Source organism: Nilaparvata lugens, chromosome 1 (assembly GCF_014356525.2).
Source record: "Nilaparvata lugens isolate BPH chromosome 1, ASM1435652v1, whole genome shotgun sequence".
In the NCBI taxonomy this organism is placed as follows: Eukaryota; Metazoa; Arthropoda; class Insecta; order Hemiptera; family Delphacidae; genus Nilaparvata; species Nilaparvata lugens.
This window is the reverse complement of record NC_052504.1, coordinates 50,427,095-50,438,653: the sequence shown is the minus strand read 5'-3', so window position 1 is coordinate 50,438,653 and position 11,559 is coordinate 50,427,095. Positions and strand designations below refer to the sequence as shown.

Genomic DNA, 11,559 nt, shown 5'->3' with positions numbered 1-11,559 from the left:
TTGCGCCGTACAAATACTTTTCTAGTTACATTCCACGTGTAGTAAGAGGGAACTTCTGAATACATTAGTGTTCTGGCAAAAGCGTCTTCCTGGCATAAGGTGAAAAAAGCAGTCAGAGTTGTACCAGGTGGATTAAGGGCTCTTTCTTGCACATTTGCATCTGTGAAATAAACACGCTGTCCATTTCTAAATGTACTGCCAAGTGAACCACAGCTGGATTGCGTTCATGCATGGGAAATGAAAAAATTCGCCATGCAGCCTCATTGCTGCTTATGTATCTTCCAGCCTGGTATTGAGCAATTTCATCAATATCTCGTACTGCATTATTGTCACAATTATCAGATTGCACACTAAAAACTGCTATATTGCTGCCTTTATTTACATATTTACAGATATATTTAATCGATTTCACAGAATTGCAATATTCTATGTTTATGTGGGCTTGGTATGTTTTTGACAGTAAAGGAGAATATGGAACCACCCAACGGTTGTCTACATCAATATCACCATTTCGCATGTGTATAGTTGCCGAATTTCCACCATCTTCAGTTGATCGTCTTCTATACCGAGGATATCCATCATCGCCTGTTACTGTGTTTGCTGTAAATGCTCGAGGATATTGCTTTGAGCATTTCCCATCTACCATGCATGGTGAATTTGGATTTAGTGTACCACATGGTCCATGTATCATGTTTTGATGATCACTGCATGCAAATCCTTATCGCTGTCAGCCCGTGGAATCTCAGCGCATATCACGTCATCAATTTCGTCTGAAGTTATTTTATTGTAGAGCCAGATTAGTATATGCGCATGTGGTAATCCTCTCTTCTGCCATTCCACTGAATACATCCAGCAGCGCACAGATCCAAATACTTCAAGTTTCACAATGAAATCCATCAGCGATTTAAGCTTTTGCCGGAAAACACGTGCTATAATGTCATGCCTATCCACGTGTGATTGCCCAGGAAATAACAGCTGCTGTATCTCGTCCCAAACTGGATTGCAAGTGAAAGTGATAAATAAATCTGGACGCCCATAATGACGAACATATGACATTGCATCTTGAGCATATTCTTGCATGTGACGTGGACTGCCAATGAATGAAGATGGCAAATAGTTAGCTTTCCAACGTTGGTTGTATTACCATCATTCACAACTGCATCTCGCAAATGAATATATTCTTCAGAGCGTAGTTTAGTCTGATTCAAACGAAGAAATAGCAAACGTTCCGTTTCAATTTTTGCATACATATCCACAAGGTACTGGTGAAATAACTGACAGAATTTTAGAATATGATTGTCCTCGTTCATCCAAATCATTAAGCGGTATGCGTAAAAGTTCATTGAGCTGCACTTTTTATTGATTTCTGCACCATTTACTGGATTTATCATTTTCACATTGAAATGATATCCATCAGCACCATCCCAAAAGATCAATGGATATTGTAAAGCATTGTAACAACAGTGAGTTTCTGCTACATTTATTAATTGATTATTTCTTCGATGGAGAACAATATCTCTAGGTTGGAACTGATCACCAACTATGACAATTGCCACTTCGTCTATAGTTGGAGCATTATATCTCCGGACATGTTCTCCAGCAGGAGTTTTGTCTGCGTGAATAACAATTTTGTGGGTATCTGATGGCATCATATCAATTGCTGTTTTGAACAAACGCACCAAACTGTTCCTTTCGTGAAGAAGCTCCTGCAGCTGCAAAATAATGATCTTCTTAGCGAGTTATGTATTCCACAATGTGCATCTACTTCATGTCTATCATCACCAATGAAGTACATTTGTAGAAATTTATGGTCACTATCTGAGAATGGGAGCAGGGAGCCAGCTTTGTGATATATTTGCCCTTTGATTTTAAAAGTTGGCATGAATTGAGCAGTCACGATTTCCGCACCAAATGATGTCATTTGGAAGCAAGAGTTATATTTCCTGATGTTCGATAAGAAATGCTTGATTCAGCGGTAGATCCAGTAAGTAAAGTTTTCAATGGCTCTGGTGGTGCATCAAGTTGAGGCAATTTGATTTTTCCGCCAACACAACACATCCCTTTCGTTTCATTATTAAACTTTAGAGCCTGGCAGTAGCTACATACATGACTCATCTGACCAATGACACATGCTGACTTGAACTATAATCAATAGCTGGATTGTACCGGAACGCAAGACGATTGTATTCCAGATGCAGATCAGCTGTTCTTTCTGTTCGTGTTTCAGATATCCTCACCCTTTCACGTTCATGCGTTCAAAACGAACCAAATCTGTTGCTGCAGAACGCGACTGACGTGCTCGCAATCGTGCATCCTCAAGCCTGGCTGCTCGTCTTTCTGCTGGGTCCACGTTACGTGTCTGGATGGTGTTTAGCCTGTTCCTCTCTCGTAAAGATGTTTGCTCTTCCTCAGTGATATTCGAACGCCATCTCCTTAATCCTTCTGCATTGTGAGTGCGACGGCCCAATTTGACTTTATTAATTTTATCACCTAATTTTTTATCACCTCTCTTCAATCTTTTTTCAAGTTTTGTGCCAGGGCCACAAAAATTGTAGCCAGGGATATGAAGTTCAACAGGTAGTAAGTCAATTGCTTTGTTCAATATAGATCCAATTATTCCAGATCCAGACACAACCTTCTTCCGTTTTATTTTCTTCAACAATGGTATTTTCTTCTTGATCATTTTTATTAAGTACATTTTTTCAACATGTATATATTTATTTATTCATCTATTTATTGATTCATTCATACAGTATCAAATCTTTGTTAATCTCCAATCTCCGATCTCTGCTTGAAGAAATCTGAGATCTCCAATCACTAAAGATGTCATATCTCACTTAATATTCATTATATCTTGATAAATGATATGCTTATTGATTTGTTATTAAATTTACTAAAAAAAGTTATTCCTGTATTTTTTTATAACATCAACAGGTTCTTCGTTATTTTTGTAATAAAAAAACTAGGTTCACATTTTCATACAAGTAGGGATCATCATTGACCTTGACCTTGACCTTGAATTTGACCTTGAATTTGACCTTGAATTTGACTTGAATTTGACTTTTGGTTGTATACCTAGTGGGAAATAATAATGGTATTAGGCCACACATCTTAGGAAGGGGGGGAAATTTAATTAGGCCACACCTATTAGGGGTGTGGGGGAGGGAATTGAATTAGGCCACGCCCCCCCTAATAAAAATATTTTCCTCAGTGTTTAATAGAAATTCTTGCTGTAAACATCTCCTCCCTGGTCTATAAATACAGGGCTCATTCCAACAGAGAATCAGTCAGGGCGGGGTGGTGGTTGAGATAACATCTCTCAACCTTGACCTTGACCTTGAATTCGACCTTGACCTTGACCTTGATGTTAAATTGATGCTCAATCGGCACAAATACCCTACTCTGGTGTGGCTCACTCACTCAAATTTCTTTGCCGTTATGAAAATTGATCACCTGACGCTAGTGCTCCCGCTAATCTCAAGTCTACAATTCAAGATTTGTCATCCAGCTGATGACAGGGCAATAACGCTGGAGACCCACGAGGTCTGCAATCTCTTCATAGTGAATCATTTAATAGAATCAACAGTTGCCAACAGTTTGCAATTGGATAATCACATTTTCTCGAATTTCGAGCTTATTTTTAATTTTAGGTGGAAATGTTACTGAACATTAATTGTAGAAATTTTAATGCTCAATCTTATCCCCTTGAAATTTTTTGTTTAAATTGTATCTGAAGCCTGATAATTGGAATCTTAAATCAAACTTTGCATAGATGGGGCGGAGCTCCTGGTATTTTTACAGATATGGGACTTGTGGCAGTTTATAGAGCTTATCAATGACTTTTTTAGGTATAAATTTGATCAAAATCGTTGGAGCCGTTTTCGAGAAAATCGCGAAAAACCCTGTTTTTGACAACATTTTCGCCATTTTAGCCGCCATCTTGGATTGCATTTGAACGAAATTGTTCGTGTCGGATCCTTATACTGTAAGGACCTTAAGTTCCAAATTTCAAGCCATTCCGTTAATTGGGAGATGATATATCGTGTACACAGACACACATACACACACACACACACCACACACACACACACACACACACACACGCACACACACACAACACAAACCACACACAAACACACACAAACCAATACCCAAAACCACTTTTTTGGACTCAGGGGACCTTGAAACGTATAGAAATTTGGAAATTGGGGTACCTTAATTTTTTCGGAAAGCAATACTTTCCTTACCTATAGGGCAAGGAAAGTAAAAAGAAGTTGGATTCAAAATGGCAGTTCCAAAATGGTGGAAAAAAATTTGGTGCGACAGAAAACCTTTTCTTATCATTCGAGAAGGATCCCCAATCATACCTATCTTCTAATTTCCCTTTTAAGAGAAATGTTCTGCTGCTTCCTTACAACAACTGAAAGCATGACAAATAATATTGAAAACTTGACGTAATGAAATCTAGAAGCATATTGCAAATAGGCCTGTAGGAATCCTCGGTTAAGAATAATTCTTAATCAAGGTTGTATTTATATCCAGCATTTCAAGTTAATCAGTCCAGTAGTTCAGACGTGATAATGCGTCAAACATAATTTTCCTATACTTAACACCTGTATACGTGTATATAATCCAGTTCTTTCCTTTATTATAGTAACTTATAGAAGACTAGCTGTACCCTGCCACGCTTCGCAGTGGCACATTGTGATTGAATGTTTATTTTTTTTTCTGTGGCCCCCACTATATATAAATATGTGTTGGGAAACCACAAATATTATGCTTGTTAAATAAATTATGAACATCTGTGTTATGTGAGCTGTTAAATCTGGTTTATTGTGCAATTACAAAACTAAAGGAAAAATAATGTTTATGTGAGAAATAAAATGAAAAAAAGCAAAATTTTTAGAAAAAAGAAATTAAAATGAGTAAATGAATACCTATATATAAAATAGAAAATTATTGATGGAAAATAATTAGATTCTAAAAGAAAAAAATATTTGAGAATAGTCTCTTAAAAAGGATTGATAAAAAAATGAATTAATAATATTCATAATATCTAGTTTGTAATAAGGTCTTCACTATAATTTATTCTATTTTCAATTATCCAAGTTTTTGTTTTTGCTTTAAATATATTAACCAGTACCATTTCCTTGATGTCCATTGGCAGCCTGTTGTAAATCTTCGGTCCTAAGTATGTGACTGTTCTCTGGGCGGCAGTTGTTGTCATCCTGGGGACTGCTAGATCAATATTCCTTCTTCGCGTGCTGTGGGTGTGGTCCATGTTGAGAAAGAACTGCGGGTTTTTCCTGATGAATGTGAGTAATTTGTGAATGTAAATTTGTCGGATGCTCAGTAGTTGGAGCTCTTCATATAGAGAATCTGAAGGGTAGAGTGGATGTTTCTGTCCCATTATTCTGAGGATGAGTTTCTGGACTTTAAAAACAGGATTGATATGGCAGAAATACGTAGCTCCCCATGCCAGGATTCCATATCTTGCTATTGACTCTACCAATGCTTGATATACAATTTTTAACGTATCCAGTGTGAGTATCTGTCGGAGTTGAATGAAACTGTAAACCAGTTTCCTGAGTTTTGTTGTTTGCTGTATGATGTGTTTGTCCCACCAAAGTAAGTCGTCTATTATAACTCCTAAATATTTTATATTATCTGTTCGTTCTACTGATGGACAATTGCAGTCTATGCGATTTATTTTGCAGTGATGTAACTTGATTGTATTTCGTACAGGTTTTTTGGAGTCCGTCAGTGAAAATGCTAGAAATTTAGTTTTTGATGAATTGAGAGTCAGGATATTACTGTGGAGCCAAAGTGTAATTTTTTCCATGCCTAATTCAGCGGTTATGAAAGTCTCGTTCCAGTTGTTGCCTTGAAATATCACAGCTGTGTCGTCGGCAAAGACAATAATCTTGCCACCAATGTCGAGTGAGCACAACTCATTGGCAAAGATGAGGTACAGTATCGGACCAAGAACTGTTCCTTGTGGCACGCCGAATTTTACAGGAAGGCCTTCTTCTGCACTCAGATTTTTCCCTATTCTCACTCTCTGTTTGCGAATGGTTGAGAAATGAGAAAAAACAAAGAATACATTTCATATAAGTTTAATTTTGCAATACTTGTTTATATACAATATTTTTTGTTTTTCCACTGTCTGCGTAAATATAAAGACTATCTGGTTTGCCGACTCGGGAACACGCAACATACAGTTGTCCATGTGAAAAGCAATCCACATCTAAATCTAGACCACACAATTCTAAAGATTGACCTTGAGCTTTGTTGATTGTGATTGCAAATGCCAATCGAATTGGGAATTGCAATCTTTTAAATTGAAATGGTGTATCGGTCGGGATCGTGGGTATTCGAGGAATGAGGACATCTTCACCTTTGAAAGGCCCTGTTAAAATCGTTGCTTCCACTACATTATTCATTAATCTCTTAACTGCAAGTCGCGTGCCGTTGCAGAGTTTTGGCTGATTAATATTCCGCAAGAGGATAATTGGCACACCTACTTTCAATTTCAATATGTGTGGTGGTATCCCTGGCAGATCAAGTGAGTTTAGAAATTCTGTTGGATAATTAACTACTTCATCAGCTTCCACAACAGTGTCTATCGACTTATATGTAGTTTCATCACTTTGAATACTGGATTGTATAACATTATTAAGTTGATAGACATCTTTATTCTTTGCGGCAAGGATAGCTCGTTCACTGAGCCAATCATGATTTCTATGATTTATCTGAATGTCAGGAAATACTTTTTCGATCAGTTCTTCTTTTGATGTAACTAAATTACAAAAATTATCGGGAAGTGATATTTGTCTAGACGTCTCATCGACTGGCAGCTGACCGTTTCCAATTTCCAGTAACTGTCGTGAGAATACCTCAGCTGATGGATCATTCTGCAACTGGACACGCATATTCATAGTCAACTCCAATGTATGTACATGCCGCCATAGTGTTGAATATTTCAGGCAAGCATTAATTTCGTCTGCTGGTGTCGATCGAGAAATTACAGGCAATGTTTGCCTAAAATCTCCTGCGAGCAATATCAATGCATTCCCGAATGGTTGAACGTTTCCACGCAAGTCTCGTAATGATCGATCAAGAGCTTCGAGCGATTTTTTATGTGCCATTGTGCATTCATCCCAAACAATTAGTTTACATTTTTGTAATACTTTTCCCATACCGGATGCTTTAGAAATATTGCACGTAGGAGTCTCAATGATTTGCATGTTTAATGGCAACTTTAGAGCTGAATGCGCAGTTCTTCCACCTGGTAACAATGTTGCAGCTATTCCAGACGAAGCAAGAGCTAAGGCTATATCACTTTTTGATCGAACCGTTGCTAGAATCAATCTAATGAGGAATGTTTTCCCAGTTCCTCCTGGCGCATCCAAGAAGAAGGTCCCCCCAACTCCGTCATTTATCATTTGCATTATGCGATCATAAATGCCTTTCTGTTCCCACGTTAATTTGGGAATGTTCGATTGGACATATGCCTGAAGATCATTAATGTTGTAACTCTGTTCACGGCGTAAATCTACATCAAATGCAGCAGTCACAGTTCAGGTTGGTGCTGGCATTCCTAATTGACTAAGAACTTTATTTGCAATAGCTAAGCACTTGTCCTCAATATTTATCAATGCTTCGTTGTAAATGGCTTCTGTAAATTCTAAGGTCATATTGGCATTTTCAAGGCATACTCTATGCAAAATATCTTCAGCCATATGCGAACGATATCTTTCCCATAACTCTGTGGGAGATGAAGGAAAGCAAGCGGTCAATATAATCGCAAATAATGCGCGAATTTGGTTTGGATGTGCAGTGTTGCACGCGTCATTGATGCATATGTTCCACTGTTGGTCATTTTCTAATAAATTCAGAGCTTGACACGTAGCGCGAAAAGTGGCATGTGTGACGCCGTCAACTATTTTTAATTGCTGGAAAGATGTAGGACCAGGCACATTTACCAATAGCATGCGAAGGTAAAAACATTCATCTTGATTGGGATGCACTGTATAAAGTCTACCAATTGTATTTTCTTTGAAAATGCCAGGGTGACCGTTGACTGGCTCCCCTCGTTTGCGCCGTACAAATACTTTTCTAGTTACATTCCACGTGTAGTAAGAGGGAACTTCTGAATACATTAGTGTTCTGGCAAAAGCGTCTTCCTGGCATAAGGTGAAAAAAGCAGTCAGAGTTGTACCAGGTGGATTAAGGGCTCTTTCTTGCACATTTGCATCTGTGAAATAAACACGCTGTCCATTTTCTAAATGTACTGCCAAGTGAACCACAGCTGGATTGCGTTCATGCATGGGAAATGAAAAAATTCGCCATGCAGCCTCATTGCTGCTTATGTATCTTCCAGCCTGGTATTGAGCAATTTCATCAATATCTCGTACTGCATTATTGTCACAATTATCAGATTGCACACTAAAAACTGCTATATTGCTGCCTTTATTTACATATTTACAGATATATTTAATCGATTTCACAGAATTGCAATATTCTATGTTTATGTGGGCTTGGTATGTTTTTGACAGTAAAGGAGAATATGGAACCACCCAACGGTTGTCTACATCAATATCACCATTTCGCATGTGTATAGTTGCCGAATTTCCACCATCTTCAGTTGATCGTCTTCTATACCGAGGATATCCATCATCGCCTGTTACTGTGTTTGCTGTAAATGCTCGAGGATATTGCTTTGAGCATTTCCCATCTACCATGCATGGTGAATTTGGATTTAGTGTACCACATGGTCCATGTATCATGTTTTTGATGATCACTGCATGCAAATCCTTATCGCTGTCAGCCCGTGGAATCTCAGCGCATATCACGTCATCAATTTCGTCTGAAGTTATTTTATTGTAGAGCCAGATTAGTATATGCGCATGTGGTAATCCTCTCTTCTGCCATTCCACTGAATACATCCAGCAGCGCACAGATCCAAATACTTCAAGTTTCACAATGAAATCCATCAGCGATTTAAGCTTTTGCCGGAAAACACGTGCTATAATGTCATGCCTATCCACGTGTGATTGCCCAGGAAATAACAGCTGCTGTATCTCGTCCCAAACTGGATTGCAAGTGAAAGTGATAAATAAATCTGGACGCCCATAATGACGAACATATGACATTGCATCTTGAGCATATTCTTGCATGTGACGTGGACTGCCAATGAATGAAGATGGCAAAATAGTTAGCTTTCCAACGTTGGTTGTATTACCATCATTCACAACTGCATCTTGCAAATGAATATATTCTTCAGAGCGTAGTTTAGTCTGATTCAAACGAAGAAATAGCAAACGTTCCGTTTCAATTTTTGCATACATATCCACAAGGTACTGGTGAAATAACTGACGGAATTTTAGAATATGATTGTCCTCGTTCATCCAAATCATTAAGCGGTATGCATAAAAGTTCATTGAGCTGCACTTTTTATTGATTTCTGCACCATTTACTGGATTTATCATTTTCACATTGAAATGATATCCATCAGCACCATCCCAAAAGATCAATGGATATTGTAAAGCATCGTAACAACAGTGAGTTTCTGCTACATTATTAATTGATTATTTCTTCGATGGAGAACAATATCTCTAGGTTGGAACTGATCACCAACTATGACAATTGCCACTTCGTCTATAGTTGGAGCATTATATCTCCGGACATGTTCTCCAGCAGGAGTTTTGTCTGCGTGAATAACAATTTTGTGGGTATCTGATGGCATCATATCAATTGCTGTTTTGAACAACGCACCAAACTGTTCCTTTCGTGAAGAAGCTCCTGCAGCTGCAAAATAATGGATCTTCTTAGCGAGTTATGTATTCCACAATGTGCATCTACTTCATGTCTATCATCACCAATGAAGTACATTTGTAGAAATTTATGGTCACTATCTGAGAATGGGAGCAGGGAGCCAGCTTTGTGATATATTTGCCCTTTGATTTTAAAAGTTGGCATGAATTGAGCAGTCACGATTTCCGCACCAAATGATGTCATTTGGAAGCAAGAGTTATATTTCCTGATGTTCGATAAGAAATGCTTTGATTCAGCGGTAGATCCAGTAAGTAAAGTTTTCAATGGCTCTGGTGGTGCATCAAGTTGAGGCAATTTGATTTTTCCGCCAACACAACACATCCCTTTCGTTTCATTATTAAACTTTAGAGCCTGGCAGTAGCTACATACATGACTCATCTGACCAATGACAACATGCTGACTTGAACTATAATCAATAGCTGGATTGTACCGGAACGCAAGACGATTGTATTCCAGATGCAGATCAGCTGTTCTTTCTGTTCGTGTTTCAGATATCCTCACCCTTTCACGTTCATTGCGTTCAAAACGAACCAAATCTGTTGCTGCAGAACGCGACTGACGTGCTCGCAATCGTGCATCCTCAAGCCTGGCTGCTCGTCTTTCTGCTGGGTCCACGTTACGTGTCTGGATGGTGTTTAGCCTGTTCCTCTCTCGTAAAGATGTTTGCTCTTCCTCAGTGATATTCGAACGCCATCTCCTTAATCCTTCTGCATTGTGAGTGCGACGGCCCAAATTTGACTTTATTAATTTTATCACCTAATTTTTTATCACCTCTCTTCAATCTTTTTTCAAGTTTTGTGCCAGGGCCACAAAAATTGTAGCCAGGGATATGAAGTTCAACAGGTAGTAAGTCAATTGCTTTGTTCAATATAGATCCAATTATTCCAGATCCAGACACAACCTTCTTCCGTTTTATTTTCTTCAACAATGGTATTTTCTTCTTGATCATTTTTATTAAGTACATTTTTTCAACATGTATATATTTATTTATTCATCTATTTATTGATTCATTCATACAGTATCAAATCTTTGTTAATCTCCAATCTCCGATCTCTGCTTGAAGAAATCTGAGATCTCCAATCACTAAAGATGTCATATCTCACTTAATATTCATTATATCTTGATAAATGATATGTTTATTGATTTGTTATTAAATTTACTAAAAAAAGTTATTCCTGTATTTTTTTATAACATCAACAGGTTCTTCGTTATTTTTGTAATAAAAAAACTAGGTTCACATTTTCATACAAGTGGGGATCATCATTGACCTTGACCTTGACCTTGAATTTGACCTTGAATTTGACCTTGAATTTGACTTGAATTTGACTTTTGGTTGTATACCTAGTGGGAAATAATAATGGTATTAGGCCACACATCTTAGGAAGGGGGGGAAATTTAATTAGGCCACACCTATTAGGGGTGTGGGGGAGGGAATTGAATTAGGCCACGCCCCCCCTAATAAAAATATTTTCCTCAGTGTTTAATAGAAATTCTTGCTGTAAACATCTCCTCCCTGGTCTATAAATACAGGGCTCATTCCAACAGAGAATTCAGTCAGGGCGGGGTGGTGGTTGAGATAACATCTCTCAACCTTGACCTTGACCTTGAATTCGACCTTGACCTTGACCTTGATGTTAAATTGATGCTCAATCGGCACAAATACCCTACTCTGGTGTGGCTCACTCACTCAAATTTCTTTGCCGTTATGAAAATTGATCACCT

At 38.1% G+C, this 11,559-nt stretch overlaps 1 protein-coding gene across 1 annotated transcript; it reads right to left on the bottom strand.

Annotated features, from left to right (window-relative positions):
* Nucleotides 1-6,100: 6,100 nt before the first annotated feature.
* On the bottom strand, nucleotides 6,101-7,568 carry LOC120353224 (ATP-dependent DNA helicase PIF1-like). Its single transcript, XM_039436093.1, has one exon. The coding sequence runs from the start codon at nucleotides 7,449-7,451 to the stop codon at nucleotides 6,117-6,119; it is 1,335 nt and encodes a 444-aa protein (XP_039292027.1). The 5' UTR covers nucleotides 7,452-7,568; the 3' UTR covers nucleotides 6,101-6,116.
* Between the last annotated feature and the right edge of the window lie 3,991 nt (nucleotides 7,569-11,559).

Bases quoted from the DNA above. Each gene is read 5' to 3' on its own strand.
- LOC120353224 (XM_039436093.1), bottom strand. From the start codon at position 7,451: ATGCAAATGATAAATGACGGAGTTGGGGGGACCTTCTTCTTGGATGCG.